This window comes from Halichoerus grypus, chromosome 5 (genome assembly GCF_964656455.1).
Source record: "Halichoerus grypus chromosome 5, mHalGry1.hap1.1, whole genome shotgun sequence".
NCBI classification, from domain to species: Eukaryota; Metazoa; Chordata; class Mammalia; order Carnivora; family Phocidae; genus Halichoerus; species Halichoerus grypus.
In genome coordinates, this window is record NC_135716.1 from 10,837,632 (window position 1) to 10,859,512 (window position 21,881).

Below are 21,881 nucleotides of genomic sequence, written 5' to 3' on the forward strand. Positions count from 1 at the left end.
TTTCAAAGCTTCCTCTTAAAATTCCTCTTAGTTTGATTGAACTCCTGAGTGCCCTTGTGGTTCAGGCTGCTCAGAATAGAGCTTTTTTGTTTGTTTTTCTTTTTCTTTTTTTAAGATTTTATTTATTTATTTGAGAGAGAGCTAGAGAGAGAGCATGAGCTGAGGGGAGAGGTAGAGAGAGAGAGAGAAGCAGACTCCCTGATGAGCAAGGAGCCCGATGCGGGGCTCGATCCCAGGACCCTGGGACCATGACCTGAGCCGAAGGCAGATGCTTAACCGACTGAGCCACCCAGGCGCCCCTGATTTTGTTTTTTGATCCTTGACAATGCCCTTGGCAAATTTTGTAACTTTCTGTCTTTGATCTTTTTTAAAAATACTCTCTGCCTACTCCTCCCCCATCCAAATTAAGAACGAAGAATTTGCATACTATTATGAAGGCTTTAAAATTGTAAAACAAAGAACATATTTACTGTTACGCAGTTGACATGATTGTATCTTAAACTTTATTTTAAACTGCTGACAAACTGGAAGCAACCTAAATTATTGCTGGAAGGAATAAATCCAACACTATGGAAAGGGAATGAACAGATTAAAAAGAATGAGCTAGCCATTTCTGTACTGACACAGAAATTCAAGACCTGTTTTGCCTGAAAAAAAGCATGTCTCAGATCCATAAACATGGTATAATATGGCTAAGGATGTGATACGGCTGCAGAGGATGAAAAATAGTACATATATATAAACATGTAATGTACTTGTAGACGCATAGTAGCCTCTGAGGAGGGGAACAGAGCCAGGCTTCCAGGCGGCTCTGTGTCTGAGGCGGAGGGACTTCCCAGGAGGATTTATCTACGAGGACAATATATTCATGTCACTTGTGTAATGACAATTAGATAGAATCTTATAAAATTGTCATGATTTCTAATACAACTTTTTCAAAAATACATAATGTTTTTGTTCTGAGAGTCTTTCATTTTTTTTTAAGATTTTATTTTATTTATATGTCCGAGAGAGAGCGCAAAGGCAGGGGAGAGGCAGAGGAAGAAGCAGGCTCCCCGCCCAGTAAGGAGCCAAATCTGGGACTCGATCCCAGGACCCTGGATTCATGACCTGAGCCGAAGGCAGATGCTAAACGGACTGAGCCACCCAGGTGTCCCAGTCTTTCACTTTTTATTGACTTTTTTCTGATTACTAAAGCCATACTTACTCATTATGTAAAATTCAAACATCAAAGTATAGAGAATACAGCAAGTATATATCCCTGTAATCCTATCCCTCCCCAATAATATAACTATCTTTGGTAATTTGGTGCTTTTATCATCTCATTATCATCTATGATCAACATGATTTCATAAACTTCCAAAATTTTTATACTATATCATAGCCATCGGAATGGGAAGAAAAGGATTATATTAAAACTCACTGAATAAAATTTGCAAGAAAACCCTCACCCTATTTTTCCTTTTCAGTATCTTTTTTTCAAAGCAACCTGCTTCCTTAATATAAACTTTCTGAAGCAGTTTCTGGTAAAAAGAAGTTGCTTGGATATTACTGTCAAGTCACCTGACAGCTCAGAGGAATTGATCAGAAAAATGTGCCTGCAAATTGACAGAACTTGACAGACCAGACAGGTCTTTCATTTGTGTATATTTTTATATTTCACACACACACACACGCACGCGTGCGTGCACACACACACACACCATTTATGTTGAGCTCAAAGTTTTTCAAAGAGGCTGCCAAACCTCACCTTTTGTTTATAAGAAAAATGGACCCTGGGCACAAACATATTCACCCTATTATGTGTGTCTGCTCCAGAAGGATGATAAACCATTTTACACCATTTGCTTCGAAAACATATTTTTGTCAGGAGAGCTACCATTCTGGACTCTGTCATCATGTCTTCTGTTTCCTGGAGAAAGAGCATGGAGTTCAGCAAGAGTCAGATAGACACAGGTGTGAATTCCAGTTCTGCCTCTTATTTGTTTTGTGACCTTCGCTTACTTAAGCCATCTGTGAAATGGCCCATGACTCAAAATGTGCTCATGAAAACTCACCAGGATAAATGGAATGCAATTAACTCATCGCCTGGCACATAGTAGATGCTCAATAAATATTACTTCCTTTCCCTACTTAAGTTTTTCCAGAATGCTTTTACCTCTGTTTTCATGGAAAAGTCACTGATTAAGAGTTGATGAATATCGCATGTAGTCCATAACCTTTTTTTTAAATTTTTTTTAAGTTTTTATTTAAATTCCGGTTAGTTAATATACAGTGTGATATTAATTTCAGGTATACAATACAGTGATTCAGCAGTTTCATACATCACCCAGTGCTCATTCCAACAAGTGCGTTCCTTAATCCACATCACTTATTTCACCACTCCCCCACCCTCTTCCCCTCTGGTAACCATCAGTTTGTTCTCTGCATTTAAGAGTCTGTTTCTTGGTTTCTCCTTTCTCTCTTTTTTCCCCCTTTGCTTATTTGTTTTGTTTCTTAAATTCCACATATGAATAAAGTCATAGGGTATTTGTCTTTCTCTGACTGACTTATTTTGCTTAGAATTACACTCTCTAGTTCCATGCATGTTGTGCAAGTGGCAAAATTTCATTCTTTTTTATGGCTGAGTAATATTGCATTGTATATATATGCCACCTCTTTATCCATTCATCAGTTATCAAAAGAAAGGCTTCTGCACAGCAGAGGAAACAATCAACAAAACTAAAAGACAACCTACAGAATGGAAGAAGATATTTGTAAATGACATACCTGATAAAGGGTTAGTATCCAAAATATATGAAGAACTTATAAAACTCAACACTCAAAAAAACAAATAATCCAATTAAAAAATGGGCAGAAGACATGAATAGACATTATTCCAAAGGAGACATCCAGATGGCCAACAGACACATGAAAAGATGCTCAACATCACTCATCAGGAAAATGGAAATCAAAACTACAATGAGATATCATCTCATACTTGTCAGAATGGCTAAAATCAACAACACAAGAAACAACAGATGGTGGGGAGCATGTGGAGAAAAGGGAACCCTCATGCACGGTTGGTGGGAATGCAGACTGGTACAGCCACTCCGGAAAACAGTATGGAGTTTCCTCAAAAAGTTAAAAATAGAATTACCTCTATAATCCAGCAAATGCACTGTTAGGTATTTACTCAAAGACTATAAAAATACTAATTCAAAGGGATACATGCATCCCAATGTTTATAGCAGCATTATTTACAATAGCCAAATTATGGAAACAGCCTAAATATCCATCAACTGATGAATGGTTAAAGAAGATGTGGTCCATATATACAGTGGAATATTACTCAACCACAAAAAAGAATGAAATCTTGCCATTCATTACTTTCAGCCAGCTGATCTGTGGCACAGGAAATTTTTCACATATTTCCTATCTCTCATACTGAAACGTTCATATATAAAAACAGGTGTAAATCCTACCTGTCCTCCTGTGTTCAGGGCTATTATGACAAGACTCGAAGAAAGATCACTGAACACTGGGATGGCTGTTTCCAAGGTGTTTGTTCTCATTGCTACCTTTGCTAACTGATGGCCATGCTTACTTTATTATGTATTAAGAACAAGATGGGTTACTTTGACATGTTTTCTAGATGGGTAATTGAAACTCACATACCAGTGGCTTCAGTGATTTAGCCAAGGTCAAACAGCTGGTAAATGTGACCAGAATGCAGATGTCAGATTCTTAGACTAGAGCATTTCCTGCTCTACCCTTCCCCACCGCCAACACACAGTGCTCCAGACTATCATTAGTCTGAGTCACTCAGAGCAGGTTCTGCCCCCAAAGAGTATGGTTGACTGAATTCACCTACTGAGCCTCTCAGCCTCAGTGTTCTCAGCAAAATCTCAATCAGTGATTTATTTGATCAGTGGTTCTTAAATGCTCTTTCACAATCAAATATCAGTAAGTTCAATTTGTGGCCATGAGATAAAATATACACATACTTATCTGCAATGTAGTGAGTTTTCATAATAATTTTATTTAGTTCAAAAAACTTTCTTTTAGGAATGTCTTTTTACTTTTTTAGTGTTAAAAATGTCCTTTCTTTCATAAAGTCATGGGGATAGTGGATGGTACTTGGGTTATTTTTGTTTGTTGATGGATTTTTTCATACTTCTTTGGCAAAATACAAAATTGAATTTTATAGCAGTCCTTTGAGCCCTCTGTTTTTTGTTTTTTTTTAACATAACTGTCCCATGGATGCCACAAATCTGGAAACTGCCAGGACCCGTAGGCCAAATACTCTCTGGCTCTGTTCCAGCCATACACTAGGGGTCTTAGAAGACACAGCTGAAGGTCTGGAGCTTCCCTTGTTGATCAGACCCCCACCAGAAGGTCTCTTGCAAAATTAGCTGCAACAAAGCAGCCAGAAGACAGGAACCACAAATTACTAAAAATAACCCTGGGACAGCTGTGCATGCCATCAGAGTTCTGAAGATTGCATCTGAGCCCATTTGGGAAGGTTGGCAAAGTCCTGGCAATCTGATCGAGGTTGGGAGTCTCTCGTGCCAGTTCTTCTCTTTTCCCTGTCTGATATTTGTGTTTTGTATTGGGAGAGTGATTTCATTCATTCATTACCCAAACACAATGGCTGAATCCCCCGATCTGATGAGGAAACCAGCATGGTGCTGTATAAGTTGGCAGGACAAAGGTGCCCATTGTACTGCTGGTGTCTCAGGGGGTCCTTTTCTGTGTGTGCCTCCTCTCCTCTGCCCTTGGACCCTGCTTTCCCAAGGAGAGCCTCGCACTCACAAAGCCCGTAAGCTTTTAGGACTTCAGATCTGAGATACATCTCAGAGGTCATACGGTTCCACCCATGTAGCTGAGGAAGCCAAAAGGGAAAGTCATCTGCCCACGATCACAGACAGATGTGAGAAAACTGGGACAGGAGTCCCACTCCTCATCACAGAGGCAGGTCACACTGATGTAGTACCCTATGTGCTGGACCCCATAATAAGCCTCCACAGACATCATCTTATGGTCCTCGCAGTCAAACAATGAGGTCCCCTTCATTTACCATTTTACAGATGAGGCAGCTGAGGCTCAGAAGTTAAGTAGCTGTAGGGAGTGTAGGATTTAATACTGTGCAGTGGGACTCTTTAGCTGGTGCTCTTAGCTCCTACGTTATGCTGCCTCAAGGTCTCTTTCCTTGAAAACCTGCATCATCCAGCCTCTTCCCATTCAGTGCGAAAATGCAGCATTTCCCTGGTGCTTTTTTCTCTGAGACTTGGTAACAGTCATGTCCTCAAGACTGTGAATCTGCCGAACAACTGTGCCATCCTCCTTACCTATGATGTATTGAAGGTACTACCCTTACCTTAACAAGGTTAAAAATTGTACCTACTTCATAAGGTTGTTGTGAGGGTTAACTTTGTTTAATATAGGTGCATCATAGGGGTGGTTATTAATTATCTTTGTGTCAGGGACAATGCTTGACTTAATCAGAGTGCCCTATTGGCATTTTTTTTTCAATGAACAAGCATATGAACTCACACATGAATAAAATGATATGTAAGATATAGTCAGCCCCTCTTCTTAAGGTGCCAGTACCCTAGTTGGGAAAGGGTCTAAAATAGAGTTGAAATAGTAGGTATCCCTGCGTGATTTATATTTTTCAGTGCTTTTATTGGGCTAAGACTGCTAAAAAGTGTTAATTCAGAAACCTGTCCTGTGAAAAAAGACATTGATGAGCAGGATTCACAGGGGAACACTGAATATGGGTGTCCAATGCCCACACTTTGCCAGGCCTGCCCACATGATGGGTGTTCATCTGAAGGCTAGTACGTGGCAGAGCCAGGATACAGCCCTGTATCTGTTGAGCTCAAAGTCCAGTGTTTTTCCGTGACTCCATTCCACCTCTGAGGCCTTCAAACTCTTATTTAGGATACCCCTCCCCCAATCTCTTAGGAAGATGATAGAAGCGCATTTCAAAAGTAGGTGCTCCCCCAGCCCCAGGATGAAGACCACTGCCCACTGCCAGCCTTTCCAAGCCTTTCAGAAGCACTTACCTGTGTGCTGACTCAGTCCTCTTCTCTCCACCCTGTTCCTTCCAGGAGCATCATTGCCTTCGCATTAAAATCCTGGGGGACTGTTACTACTGTGTTTCAGGGCTTCCTGAGCCCCGCCAGGACCACGCCCACTGCTGCGTTGAAATGGGCCTCAGCATGATCAAAACTATCAGGTAATCTGGCACCTCTTCCATAATACCCAGGCCTTCGATGTGCATGAACACAAACCACCCCATCTGTCCTTTGTGGTAGATGATGTGTGTGTTGAAAGGTGACACGCTTTGACTTATGGCACAAAAACTTCATGCCCATTAACTCTCTCATATGAACCCATGAACCTGCCAGCTTCATTATGTTCCTGGTATACCTTTCTTCCAATAATTGTCCAGCATATTTGTATTACCAGTGTCCTTGTGGGGATACAGCTGTTTTCTAAAAAGTGAGCAAACCTTAGATCCTGGGGGAGTGGGGAGTGTGATTTGACACGTGGAGGGTCAGGATATGCTACAGTGACAGCTGATGAAGCCTGGGGAGGAAAGGGTGGTGACAGATGGATTGCAGGCTGGAAGCAGGCAGGGCTCACAGGGCCTTCTCAACCTTGGTAAGGATTGTACTTTAGCCTGAGGCCAACAGGAAATCATTATAGGGCCACCACCAGGGTTGGCTTCCTGAGTGTGTGACAAGTGCTTTTGGCTTTGGTCAGTGTATCTGGCAAATAGAAGCTTAATCAAGAGGGCAACAGTTATTGAGGTCAAGGATTTTGGAATTAGACTGCTTGTGGCTTTGGGACAGAAGCTCAGTGGTGTCAGAGCTCCCCTTGAGGTTCCAGGTAGGAGGCTCCAAATCGAGCCTCCAGGCATTCCAACCTTCGCCGGCCACAACAAAGACAGAAAAGAGGGTACATGGGTAGAAATCTTCTCTGTGGCTTATGCCTTCATCTTATAAGGGAAGAATAATCCTGCCATTAACAGGCCAGAAAAATCTTCCAATGAACTCATGCCTTGGTTGTGTGGTCTAGTAGTTAATGTTCATGATCCTTGGCTGTATCAGTCTGGTTTAAAGAGCAGTAGGAGAGCAACTCATGTACCCCCCACACATCCTCCACTGAAGGCTCAGATCACCTGCTGGCTTCCAAGACCAATCGTGGAGTGGGCAGGAGGGATGTAAGCAGTTGGAACCATGGCCAACACAGTGTGCCTGACTCCTTCTACGTGCTGACAGATCCCTGACTTCATTCAAGTTTGGGGCAGAGGTCTGTTGACTTCAGGAAAGGCTTGTGTAGTCCCCTAATTCAGAAAAGGATGGAAGCTCTTTCCCTAAATATGATTTTGCTTCATCGATGTGACACTGGTCTTTTCAAGACTTAGCCAAATAGCACATTCCTGGTGGGCAGATATGCTACCCTGGCAGATCCTCAGGGTCCCATCTCTGGAACTAACCCATCACCAGGGCCCAATCAAGGTGGCACTGTGCTTTGCTATGGGGTGTATGATGAAAACCCAACCATCACCATCCCTAAGAGCAAGTAGACTGGTGGAGAAAGAGATAGGACATGCCCCCTCTTTGACAGAAATGCAGAAGTTCTCACCTTTAGGAACTGTGGAGAGAGGAGCCCACAAATTCCAAACCAGAGTTCCCTTTTGTTAAATGGAAAAGCTTGCAGATGCTTCTTAGTTGTTAATTTGGACACTTGTGAGTCTTGTTCTGAAAACTGGGGTGAATTGTAATATTTTAACTAGCTTCAAGGGAGGCAGTGGGGCTGACACGCAGAAGACTTGCTGTCTTGTATGCATTCTACAACTAATTACGTGTGTGAACTTTATTCTACCAGCCAATTAGTAGGTAGATCAACCAAAAAAAAAAAAAAAAAAAACCCAAACAAAACCTGTGGAGCTCTACCAAGTGTCAGATGCCGCCATGCTAGTCGCCAGAAGTCCAGTGATGAACAGGTCACAGGGCGTCATTCTCTTGCCCATGGGTGTCCATTAGGGAGATGACTTGGATTTTCTGTTTGTGAAATGAGGAAATTGGGCCAGACCAGCTCTGAAGTCTTTGCCAGTTCTGAAAATCTGTGATTTTTGGTTAACCACATCAAAATCAAGTTTAAGTAGCAAAACTTGCCACAGGCTTTCTTTTTAATTTATTTTTATTTTTTATGGTGATGTAATTGACCAAAAAAAATGGTATGTATTTAAAGTGCAGAGCATGATGATTCGATATATGGATACACTGTGGAATAATTATATAGTCGTTAATTAACACATCCATTGCCTCACATAGCGATCTTTTTCTTTCTTTCTTTCTTTTTTTGTGAGAACGTTTAAGTTCTACTCTTCTGGCAAATTTCAAGTACAGCATTATTAGCTGTAATCGCCATGCTGTACATCAGATCCTCAGAACTTATTCATAATGAAAAGTTTGTACCCTTTGACCAGTATCACCCCATTCCCCCACCCTCCCTTAACGCTGGCAACCACCCTTCTACTTCGTTTCTATGAATGTGACTTTTTTGGTTTGGGTTTGGGGTTTTTTTAGATTTCACATATACAGTATTTTCTTTCTTTGTCTGCCTTATGTCGTTTAGCATAATGCCCTCCAGGTTCATCCTTGTTGAGGCAAACGGTAGGATTTCCTTCTTTTTTAAAGCTAATTAATATTCCATCCTTATATGTGTGTATATACAGGGATTTCCTTCTTTATAAGAGCTGATTAATATTCCAGTATATATATATATATATATATGTGTGTGTGTGTGTGTCTATAGATACCACATCTTCTTTAACCATTCATGTACAAACTTGCCATAGGAGTTTGTATCTTGAGCTTAGAAGAAATGCTGCAGAGATGATATTGCAGAAAAAATGAACAGTGATTATCAAAATGCTTAAGATACTTAGGACGTTATCATTTATCTCTCTGGAGGGGACCTTATTCCTCCTGACCATTTTATCCAACTTAAGGGCTCCTCTCTCGAGTTCTGGAGTAGGTCAGTGAGAGGTGAGAAGTGGGTAAGTTGAAATGACTCAAGGACTTTCTCTCACCCGTTGCTTAAGGGCTGCTTTCATTCTCTTAGAATAAGACAGTTCAGTAGGATATTTTTTTAACTGCATGAATCAGAGTCTATTAATACCCAAACACTCCTTGATTATAATGTAGGTGACAGGAGGTCCAGCATTAATTCTTCCAGTTAGCAAGAAAACATGAGGCAGAGGAATACATGAGAACTCTGGAATGAGGCAGCTTCAGTTGCAATGGGCTCAGACTTCTAGAGCTCCCACCCTTACAGTCAAGTGTTGCAGTCTGAGGAAGGATTGGCAGACAATATCTCTACCTGAATGCATATAGAAGAGACTCCCATTTACATAACTTTATCACAATCTTAACATCACTTACACAAGATGTGATTTTCTTCTTCAGACCCAAAGGCACTTGTTCCAACCGGGAAACTTAAGAGAAGCCATAAAGTCTGGAACCATATATAACATGACACTCTGTGTGTTGTCACATAATGAAAATAAGCCATTTATTTACTGGTATGCCCAGACTTGATGGCTGCCCTGTGTATTTGTCATCAGAGATAGATCCCTGTTTGAGGTATTGTCCCCACTTGGTCAGGGTCTCTCCTTGTTCTTTTTTTTTTTTTTCTTTTTGGCATTTCCTCAAAGAGTTAGGGTCCCATGCTAGTCCACAGAGTGCAGACTGGCAGTGAGGGGCTGGTGTTTTGTTGGTGAGATGGCATCTGGATCTTGGGTCTCTAGATCTCAGGAGCTCCAGTAGTTTCTTTGTTCAGTGAGATTTACAATTTTGGCACAAATGGCAAGCCAGCACTCAAAAGGACCCTGTACCTTAGTCACAAATGAGTCTAAATATGGGCTGGAGATCCTCCTACAATCGTAGCCAGGTGAGGACAGGTGCCAAGCTGACCCCGAGGTCAGCTGCTGCTGCTTAGAGCACCGGCAGGACACAAGTGAGCAAGAGTCGAGGCAGAAGAACAAGCATGACAGAAGTAGTTTCCCCTGCATTTTGTCTTGAGATGTATCTCCACAGTAGTCGTTTTGACTGAGAAATAGAGGTGTTTTCCTGGAAACAGAGACATGAAGAATATGCCATCCTAGCTGTTAAGAATGGCAGAAGCCATGTGTGTGTGTGTGTGTGTGTGTGTGTGTGTGTAAATGCATGTGCATGTGTGTATGTATATAAATGTGTTTATTTCTATCTGAGTGTATGTGGCCTGTGTGTGCACAGACGTGTCGTATGTGGGTGTGAGTGCATGAGTGTGTGCATGTCTATACACAAGTGTAGGCATGTGTGTGTACACGTGTGCGTATTTGTGCAGGCGTGTGTGTATTGAGCATTTGAAGCAGGCCTTTGTAATCACAATTCTAAATTCAGACAGTGAATTTAGAGTTCAGAGTTAGCGCACACAGTTAGTTGATGACCTTGTGAGACAACTGTGACTTTGTCCCTCGGGCAGTGGGTTCTCACCAACACTTAAAGTAGGGAGGCATCATTTCCCAGCTGGGGCGTGAAGAAGGTACTTGTGGACATAAGTAACTCTCTCTTCAGTTAACTCTAGAGAAGAGGAGGCAGATGCTGAAGGAAGGAAACTGGTTGGAAGATATTTTTGTAGCAATTCAGGGAAGAGATGTCAGGCCCTGAATAGAACATGAGCTGTGGAGGAGAAAGGGGACGGTGATAATATTCCATCCAACCGGAGATTGTGAGAGCCTCTGTAAGAAACAATACATGATATGGACATTTAAATTAAACAAAACACTTGTCAGGACGGTGAGCTTATGTATCAGTTGACAATGCTCCAATAATTTTGGACAGGATTCCATTTTATTGAAGATAGAGTTCATTGCTAGATCTTGCTGACATGGCCATGTTCCCTGAATGGTGACTTCTGGGGAATGTTCTGAGGGTACGTATGGAGGGAGCCCCTGGCCTGCCATCAGCAGACCTCATCTGGTTTCTGCTTCTTCCTATTATTAGATACGTGGCTGGGGACAAGTGTGACATCACTTCTCAGAGCCTGTGTGGCCTCTTCTTTAAATGGGGATCATAAGATCCCAACTTCAGAGTGTTCTTTTGAAAATTCAAATAGATAGCAGGCACATGGTGACCATACAAATATTTAATAGAATCTTGTAGTTAGGGCTGAGTTTGGACACTGGGAAATTTGACTCAGTTAAGTTATAGAAACCTATTCCTTTCTCATGGTTTCTATTTTATTCCAGTAAAATAATGATAATAGCTAAGGTTTATTGAACACCTGCTATGCTACTTGCCAAGCACTGAGACAAGTGTTTTACATATATTATCTCATTACGTCTTAACGACAATTCTAAGAGGTAGGCAGGGGTGGTCGGCAAAATACTGAACAACCAGTGTGGCCACAGTACAGACTCATCAGAATAGTCCAGGGCAGTTGATGAGAGCGGATGTCAGCCATTAGGAACAAGTACAAATTTTCGGGTTCATCCTGACTAACTGAAGCTCTGGAAGTTGGCCTTTCCTTTACCAATGAGGAAACTGGAACTTACAGAGTTTGTGTAATTGCACAAGATCACACAACTAGTCAGTGGCAGAACAAGGAGCACCCATCTGGAGCCGTCTGAATCCAAAGCCATTGGCCTTAACCATCATGGTACCCTGCCTCTCAGCATTAGGTTTCTACGATTAACTTCTGACGCCTGAAGCCTGCCATTAATAGCCGAAGGCTTAACACACAGCTCAAGAGATCCTCCATACATCCCTAAAAAATTAGCAGAACCAATATGAGGGGGAGGGAAAGTCAATAAACATCTGAGAAGAACAAGATAATAAGTTGTAATTAAGCCTCATAGTAAATCCATCCCATCAAAAATACTTGATTTTAGAAACATGACATTAGCTGGATGAATGGCAAAAAAAAGAAAAAAGTGATTGAGTGTAACTTTATTTCTAATGAAGCATTTAATACCATCTCACGCATGTCTGTTCATAAAATTTAATTAATTAAAATCGGCTTAGATAATAGTTCCATTAAATAGATTGAGAAGTGGCTCCAGGTGGCTCCTCTTCACATGCCCTGGGTCTATTTTGGGGAGGCTTGATAGCTGAGAAGACAGTGGAGTTAAGGTGGGCTGTTACATGCAGGATCTTTATTAATGATTTCAAAAGGCGTCCTTGATGAATCTTAATGAAAATTGCAGAGCCTGGTCTTTTCAGTGCGGTTGCTAAAAAGTCATAGAATGACACCAGAATGCCAAGCAGGAACTGGCTGTTCCCCAACAGTTAATTGGAGCAAAGATCTTAATCCTTGTGGCCGGGTTCCCCTGCCAAGCAACATAGCAGGACAAGGGATGAAACACAGGAGATTCTGCTGCCCTCATTTGAGGCAAGAATGCCCAAGCCCCCTCTTGGTGTCTCCTACTCTTTCTCTCTCGCTCTCTTTCTTGTACTTCTTTTTTGCTCTGTTTCCCCACTCCCCCACTCTTCCCCCTCTTTTCCTTTCTTTCTTCCTTCCTTCCTCCTTTTTCCCTCCCCCACCAATCACTGTTTGTCTCTCATCCTGTCCCCCTAAAAGCCCCCCCTTTCTTATTCATTGTTCTGAAATGCCATTCACTATAGGATCCATAAAGTCCCCCCTCCTCTTAAAGATACAACAGTCAAAGTGGACTTCAGTCCATGAACAGGATTTTTTTTTTTTTTGCAAAATTATTTATAATGGTGAAGATTGAATCTATCTAGTAATGATAGTTGATAAAGCTATTTTTAAGTGAAGGCTCACCATGTGCCGGCCACTAGACTAGAGTTCCTGGCTCACCTCACCTAAACCTTGTGAGGATACTACTATTACTTCCCCTACTCTTCAGAGAAGGAACCTGAAGCTTTGACAGGAGAAATAACTTCTGACCAGTGACATACAGCTTGAAAGTGGCAGAGAAAGAACTTAAGCTGGTTCACTGGACTCTGTAAATGTCCAAAGGCAAAGAATTACTTAAATAAATTTTGGCATACTACAAAATAGGAAAATGGGGAACTATGAAGCATCATGGTTTACGTTAATATTCAGTGGCACAAGAAGATGGTTGTGAGTTTAAAGAAGTATGCTTTATGGAGTACACACAGAAACACATATCTGGGTAACCTCAGTTTTTAAAAAATCTATTTTAGCAAAAAAAGAGAAGGACATAAAGCTCTGTGACGGAAAATGGATGGCCAGATTGTTTCTCTCATTAGGTCTGCACTGTTTTGGAACAGGAATGCAACATTAGATCTTTCCATTACTTTCCACCCAAGAAACAAGAGTCTAATGCTGAAGGGAGTGCAGGCAGCAGTTAAGTCAAGCAGAGCACTCAACTTGGAGCCTGGCGCAGCGAGGACTGATGGGGCCATTACTTACTGACCTTGACTGAATGACTTAGCCTCTCTCTTGCTCAGGCTTTCTTAGCTGTGCACTGGAGTAAACCCTCCTCATGGAGCTCTATGAATACGGACGCTGACTTCCTGACTTGTCCATTTGGTTTACTGCTTATATTTGCAGAGGTCTTCAAGAAGCTCTTGTTGAATGAATGAGCGAGTGAATGAACTCTAGTGGCATTGGATGGTTGTGAGGATGCAATGAGATCATGAACATAAAAGGCCTGACACAGAAAAGGTAATAGAGTGGGTGCCTGGGTGGCTCAGTCAGTTAAGCATCTGCCTTCAGCTCAGGTCATGATCCCGGCCGGAGTCCTGGGATTGAGCCTCGCGTCGGGCTCCCTGCTCAGCGGGGAGTCTGCTTCTCCCTCTGACCCTACCCACGCTCGTGCTCTCTCTCTCTCTTTCTCTCTCACTCTTCTCTCAAATAAATAAATAAAATCTTAAAAAAAAGAAAAAAGGTAATAGACTCACCCCAATTGTCTTGGAGCCTCAATTCCCGCATCTGTAAAATGGAAGCTTATAACCCTTATAGTTCTCTACCTCTCAGAATCACTGTAGGCATCAAAAGGAAGCACTTTGTGAAATTGCAGCTTCTATGCTAGGATAAGACATGGTGGCTTTCGAACATTTTAAGAAGTCTGATGCCTTTGGAATTAATTGGTAGAGACTGTCATCGGCCTATTGGGCAGAGCCAGATCAGACCCCAGTGGTCCATATACCCTTGAGCATGGCTTCTTGGGTTTAGGCTCATACATCTGGGGTGAAATTCCAGCTGTTTCACCTGCAGCTGTGTGACCTAAAGAAAGGAACTGCTTGAGACTCAGTTTCCTCATTTGGAAAATGGTGTGGATGATAATAATACACAGGGTCATTATAAAGATAAGGTGTGACACAGTGATCGTAGATGACCTCCATAACTAACTCTCTCACCTTTCCTTTTTTCCAGAATGTTCAAGGGCACTGCTTCTTCCAGGTAGCTGAGGACGACCCAAGTTTTTATTAAATTATAAATTAGTTCTTCCTTTTGGAGCCAATTTATGCCTAGGAACTGCCTACCAGGTGTATGAAATGGGTTTGGGTGCAGAGTGATTGCAGGCACAGTTTAAGCAGGAAAAGTTTGTGTGATCAATTTATAATTTTTTTATCCAATTCAACATGTGTAGTTGTAAGTTGTTATTACTAACAAAAATTAGTATTTGTTATTATTTTTGCATGTTCACATACACCAGGTTAAGTGCTTTATATACATGAGTTTATAAAGCATCCTAACAGTTCTGCAAAGGACCCATTCTCTTTCCCATTGTACCTTAAAGAGCAGGACTTGGAACCTAATGCACACAGCCCACGGGCTAGGAAGTGGGGGAACCTAACTTCACATCCTGGTTTGCTTCAATGCACACTCTGCCCCTCGGTGGTGTTGAGAGTGATTTGCATTGAGGAGCTGATATCATTCCCACTGACAGAGGAGATGAGGGAATGAATATATGTGTTTGTTCTAGCTCCCACAGCCAGCAAGGGATAGAGCCAACACTGGAACTCCGGTTTCTGCCCCCAAAGCTGAGGAGTTGGGTATCCTTCCTCCCACAGTACCAACTGTTCCAGTGCTGAAGTTGGTCTCTTTTTTTTTTTTTAAGAGAGAGAGAGAGAGACAGCACGGGAGGTGGGAGGGGCGTGAGGGGAGTTGGACAGAGGGAGAGGATGAGAGAGAATTTTAAGCAGGTTCCACACTCAGGGGGGAGCCCCACACAGGGCTTGAGCTCACGACCCTGAGATCATGATCTGAGCCGAAATCAAGAGTCGGACACTTAACTGGCTGAGCCACCAAGGCACCAGTGAAGTTGGTCTTTTTATTCATCCATTCATTTAACAGTAGAGAGAGTCTGATTTACAGATCAGTGATGGCTACTAGATTATGCTTCCTATCATTCCTCCAGCACCTTCTACAGATTGATCAATTGGCTAAAAAAAAATTTTGAAGCATTGAAATCAAGAGAAAAATTCTTAGGGTTTTCATGTTTTACCATTTATCAAGCACTCTCCTCTTTAATGGTTCAAATGAAAGAAATGACATCTTCAGTTTTTTTGCAAGTTGATTGTTGTGTTATTGGACCCCAGCTTGACATACAACTGCAAAAACTAATAATAATTAGTGCTTTCTTTACTTAAAAGAAATCTTAGATGGAAGCCTGCCATGAGAAACAGATGAGAGCAAAGCTGCCTTATTTGAAGGGGGAAGATGCGGCAGGTTCAAAGACACCTCTGTGGTTTCCTGGGACTCTTAGAAGCATCCTGGGACAACATGGAGCCATAGAGCAAGAAAGCCTTTGAGCTTTGTCCATTAATTCAGTAAATACTTTTAAGCACTGACTATACCTACGTGCTCAGCGTTGTGCTACGGTCTGGGCATGTGGAAATAAAAGATAGTAAGTACCCCTGCCCTCCAGAGGCTCAGAGTTTGTGGGGAGGAAAGAGAGAGTACACATATGTAGAATGCAAGTGATCTCTAGTCATATTCTCTTTATTTGTGGCTGATGAGGCACAGCAAAGCATCCCTAGGGCTCTGCCTTGGAAGAAGTGAACAAGACTTGTAACGCAGAGCAGAATTCCTTCATTTTAGCTTCAAGGATGCTCACAGGTCCTCCCCTCCAGAGCTGATCTTGAAACACATGGTGTGTGTTTGCGGTTCTGTACAAGCATCGGGTCGCCTTTCCAAGGAGGATCAATACCTGTAAATTATTCATTACTTTTACACTGTTTATTCCTATCTTTCATTTAAGTCGAATCCCAGACATAACAAAAAGAAAGAAAAAAAAACAGTGCAGTAAGGAAATTTTGTCTTATTATGATTTTTGTTTTGCAGAAGAAAATAAAAAATCTAAATGCCTTTTCATTAAGAGGTTCCAATGCATTCCCTGTATCGTGTTAATTACCTCATGGCATGAGCACAGTGTGCTGTTCAATAGTCTCTCACAATTAGTTGGCAAAGCATTTTAACATCCATTACCTCCTTTGGGACTCACAAAGCCTCCATGAGTGAGGCAATCTGCTAGAGCTTTATTTTATAGCTCTTGAAACTCAGGGTCAGACCAAGCTATTTGCCCAAGATCACATGCCATAGACAGTACCTATGTGACAAAGAGGGTGAGGGGTAAAGACACACAATCACAGTTTGGTCCTAGAATCCTGCTTACCAGCTATGTGACCACAAGCTTTTACTTCCTTTTACTTCTCGGCTGCAGTTCCTTCAGATGTGATGAGCAACCAAGTCATCCTTCGCCTGTGCCAGACACTTTCTCAACTCTCCGTTCATCTGTTCACTTAATCCTGACAGTGCTATTATTATTTGCATTTTATAGATGGAAGTTAAGTAATTTGCTGAAGGTCATAGAGCTAGGAAGTGGCAGAGCAAGATGTACACTCGGGTAGTCTGGCACTAGAGTCCATATTAAGCCCTACACTGTAGGGGTAATGGGAAGAAGGTAGATTGGGACTGATGATTGTACCAGTCAGCATGGTCCTGGTTATGCTGAAGTAACAAACATCCTCCCAAATCTCAGTGGCTTAAAACAGAAAAGAGTGGGGCGCCTGGGTGGCTCAGATGGTTAAGCGTCTGCCTTCGGCTCAGGTCATGATCCCAGGGTCCTGGGATCGAGTCCCGCATCAGGCTCCCTGCTAGGCGGGGAGCCTGCTTCTCCCTCTGCCTCTGCCTCTCTCTCTCTCTCTCTCTGACTCTCATGAATAATAATAATAAAAAAAACAGAAAAGAGTTATTTTTCACTCATATTTCCTGTCCCAACCCTATGATAGGTTTGCGGGGAGTGGCAAGGTACCACTAGACATCGTCCTCATTCAAGAACCCCAATTTCAAACTCTCTCCCAAGTGTCCTTGAGTGACAATTGACACAGAAGGAAGGGGGAAAAAGAGAGAGAGAGTGTGTGATTTTTCAGGCTCTTAAAGCTTCTGCCCAGAAGCAAATCATACATGTCACTTTGTTCACATTTTATTGGCCAAGACAACATGAAATATACAGGAGAGTGCAATCTTGCCACGTGCTTGGTATTGTAGTACTTGACCCAGCCAGCCGACAACACAGATGACCTCTCCCAGCGACCTGCCCCACACACATTCACTGGGTGACTGTGTCAGAGCTGAAATGCTCCTCTCAGCTGTTGGATGCTATTTCTCCTCTTGCCTTGTTAAAATTTTCCACATTGAATAGAAGAGGAATGGTGATTAAAAAAAAAAAAAAATTTCCACATGGCTTCTACTGTTTGCTTCGTTAGTGGAAGAAGGGTACTATATAATTTTAACATAAAAGTTAAAGTTAAAACATTGGCCCAGAAACTAGAATCTTCACCAGGGACAAGAATTCTTTCTTTAGCCACAGACATTCTCCCATGACTGCCTTCCTAGTATCTGATTTATTTCAATATTTCTTTATTTTCAACCCACTGCAATTTTGCTTTCTTATTTAAATAACTTTGTATTATCTTACCACTTGTGAGGAACAGTGAAGACAGAGATTTGGGTTTTGTACATGGAATCATTCATTCATTTATTCTTTCAAATAAAGCCTGGGGGAGAGGGGTCATGTTTTTAAGCCCAACTATTGACAAGGCTTGAATCTCCACGCATGATTTCAAGGGTTGACTGTGTTATGTTCTGCCATTTGAATTTCTTTCTACGAAAACAACATCATTTAACTCAAACTAAAATAGTTTGAACTGCTCTGAAAGTGAAGAAGGGATGTGGGTGCCTGCAGAAACCTTCCAACAGTAGAAGTCCTTTCTTTCTTCAAGAAGCTTCCTCCATGCTTACAATCTGGCATGGACCCTGTGAAGTCAATGAGGGCAACCCATATATCAAATTTGGGTAAAGATTTTTAAAGAGCTATAAATGGAGGTTTTAACATTTTCTTCCTACATGCCATGGATGAACCCGCTCAGCCCTGGGATGCGAGCACTCTGCTCTGGAGTCCACTGCTCTCGGGGTAGGAGGTCAGCAAAGAGTCTTCAATGAGGGAGTGATGGAGTGACGAGGTCACATTTGTGTTTGTGATAGCCTGGCAGAACATGGGCTGGAAGAAGTTCAGCCTGGGGCAGGGACCCCAGACTGAAGCCTGCTGAACTAGAGTGTTGATGGAGAGAGAAGGAAACAGAATGAAAATGAAAATACTTGTCTTGGAAATGGAGTATGCCATGGAGGGCAGAATCTATAGTCAATCCCAGGTTTATGCACTAGCGGACAGAGAAAGATGTTGATGCCATTCTCTGAGACAGGTTGTATAGCATGAGCAGGTTTGGGGAGAAGGGTGGTAAGGACACTTAAAATTTCAGGTAGAAGGGTAGGGGAGCTCAGGGGAGCAAGAAATTCCTTCCTGTTACCAGAAAAATCTAAGAAGTCTTCATGAAAGAGGTGGCATATGAACGGGCAGGAGTTGAACTTATGGAGTTGGGAAGAACTGGGCTGCCACCAAAGCCAAGAGTGTCCACTCTGGCCTTATGCATGTGTCTCCATTTCACCTATGTCAACAGGTATGTGAGGTCAAGGACGAAGCATGATGTGGACATGCGGATTGGAATCCACTCGGGCTCAGTGCTGTGTGGGGTGTTGGGCCTGCGGAAGTGGCAGTTTGATGTCTGGTCCTGGGATGTGGACATTGCAAACAAACTCGAATCTGGAGGAATCCCTGGGTAAGTCAAAGCAAAGCCATCTTCTTGTTTAACCCTCATCGTTTTGCTCACTTTGTGACAGTTGGTTTCCTTTGTGCAGAATTCAGAGGTATCGATCTATAAGAAGCAGTTGTTTAGGAGGAGACAGGACATTAAAACGTCATACAAATATTGGCCTCAAAAGTCTAGTGAAATTCATCACAGGCAGTGAAGATGGTGGGACGGCAGGCAGGTGTTCAGGACCCAGCCCTGCAAAACATTGGTTTCCAGACTTGACTCCCATTCGAATCAACAGAGGAACATTGTAAAACCACTGGTGTCCAGACCCATGTCAGTACACATAAAGCAGAATCTGTGCAGAGTCTATAACTTCTTAAAGCAATTCTCATGGGCAGTCAGGGGTAAGACCTCCTGACCTTCTATATGACCTTACCTACCTTGAAAACTCAGCTCTCTGAATTTGGCTGGCAAGACCAGTGGGTATAGAATCCCCAGTGGTACTAGTGGCCTGGAAGGGTTCACTGAACCTTGAAAAGTAGTAGTGAGATTCTGCTTACACAGATTGGGCCTAATAAGATTTTGGATATATGTGAACCAATAAGTTGTACTGAGTTCTTGCACATACTTCTCTCTAACAGATGATAAATATTAGATGATGATAGATGATAGATAGATAGATAGATAGACCAAGAGGCAGACAGAAAGCTTAGATAGACAGAACGTGTACACATATTCCTTTCCCTACGCCTCATCCCCAACCCTACCTTTGGAGTCAGAGTTCTCTGGTGTCTGCCATCATTCCTTGTTAATTATATTTAATATCAGGTAATACAGTATCATGGGAAATAAACTGTAGGAGGTGATATCAGAGAAACTAGGATTTCCACTCTGCCCCGTACTAAGCTCTGTTACCTTAGCAAGCCATGTAAAACACACATAGCACCTGGCATGTGATTTTAGCACAGACTTGGCTTTTGTTGCTATGTCTGCATGATCTCAGGCCAATACTTAACTTCTCTGAGTCTCACTATAAAAAGAGAGATGATAATACTGATATGGTACCTTGTGATTTTATGTCCCTTCTCCATGAGGGTTTGTTTTCTCATCTGCCAAATGGGCACAGTCCACCTCACAGATTTTGTCTGAGGCTGTGTCGGGCAGTGGGTGTGAAGCGCTTTGTAAACCATGCAGTGATGTCCATCCTTTTAAGGGAGCCCTCACTGTCTTTAATGGTCACCACTCCTTGCCATGCAGGCTTGGAACTAAGATAAGCCTAACATGTCACCACTGGGTTTCTTAAATCCTTACATTCTCTGGGATTTTCCTACAGTAACTACCTGCTGGATTCAAACAAACCAGACAGCTAATCCATCTATGTATATGTCTTCAAAGCGTAGCTGCATGAAGAGTTGCCGTATGCTTGGTAAATTCCCTTTGCAAACCACAGAACACAGCTTTGTGGGTGTGTGACATAATTTTTGGTCTTCTGGAGGCCAGTTTAACTAATGTTCTCAATCACACCAAGAAACACAGGAGTGACTGAGTTTAAATCTGATGATGTATTTGAATGGTGGATTTACTACTTACCAGTTATAGAGGCTGGGGCAAGTTGCTGAATCTTCCTGCCTGGTTTCTTCACCGTAAAGTTGGGCTGAGAATGCTTTCGACCTCAAGAACTTGGCTTCCGATAAGATAGTACCTAGTCTTCTGTACATTATCCAGGTGTGCTGAGGCGTAGGATGTGCCCATGTGCAGAAATGTAGTAAAACCAAGACGTGTCTCCAAATCCTCCATGGTTTGAAATTGTTGGGTTTTATTTGCTTTTCAAATGTCTACTTCCTTTTCCTGTCCATCAAGACATATAGGAATAAACTCAGCTTACTTTTCCTTTCAGTGAGAATTAGCCCCCAATTCCAAACATGTATTGAGTACCTACCACGGACTCACAAGTCAGCTAACTACCATCAATATGTTACATCGTTTGATCTTATGACACTCCACATAGTCAATACAGACATACCTTAGAGATATTGTAGGTTCAGTTCCAGACCCTCCACAATAAAGTGCAAATTGCAATAAAACGAGTCAAATGAATATTTTGGTTTTCTAGAGCCTATCACAGCTATGTTTACACTCTACTGTAGTCTCTTAAGTCTCTTAAGTGTTTTAAAAAACAATGTGCACTAAAAAATGTGAACCATCATCTGAGCTTTCAGCAAGTCCTAATCACTGATCACAGATCAGCATCACAAATCCAATAATAATGAAACTGGTTGAAATATCGTGAGAATTACCAAAATGTGACACACAGAACCGATGTGAGGAGACGCTGTTGGAGAAATGACGCTGATAAATTTGCTCAATGCAAGGTTGCCCCAGACCTTCAACTGGCAAAAGATGAAATATCTGCAAAGCGCAGTAAAGCAAAGAGTACTGAAAGCAGGTGTACCAGTCTTAGCTTTCTTGTGTTCATAAGGAAACTGAGGCTCAAGGATATTAAAGATGTCACATAAAAACAGCTTGTAAGTGCCTCACTATGCATCACTGTTAAATCACTATACTCTCTAATGTATCTAACTTGCTCATGACTGTCTTCTTAGTGTGACTGTCCGGGCCCTCACTGTGTCCCCAGAGGCTAGCACAATGCATAGAACAGAAGAAGAGAGAGAGAGGTGTACAACTCCATGGCATAGTGGTTAGTACCCTGACCCTGAGGTCATGCAGAATTGGATGAAAATCCTTTCTCTG

The 21,881-nt window shown here is 42.1% G+C and overlaps 1 protein-coding gene across 4 annotated transcripts in view; it reads left to right on the plus strand.

Moving 5' to 3' along the window:
- The window catches only part of ADCY8 (adenylate cyclase 8), a 233,870-nt gene that overhangs the window by 99,332 nt on the left and 112,657 nt on the right, over positions 1 to 21,881 (plus strand). For all 4 annotated transcript variants that reach the window (XM_036067359.2, XM_036067360.2, XM_036067356.2 and 1 more), the window contains exons 5-6: positions 6,096 to 6,223; positions 18,996 to 19,154. In XM_036067359.2, the coding sequence (XP_035923252.1) occupies positions 6,096 to 6,223; positions 18,996 to 19,154 (287 nt within the window). The remainder of the gene's footprint in view (positions 1 to 6,095; positions 6,224 to 18,995; positions 19,155 to 21,881) is intronic.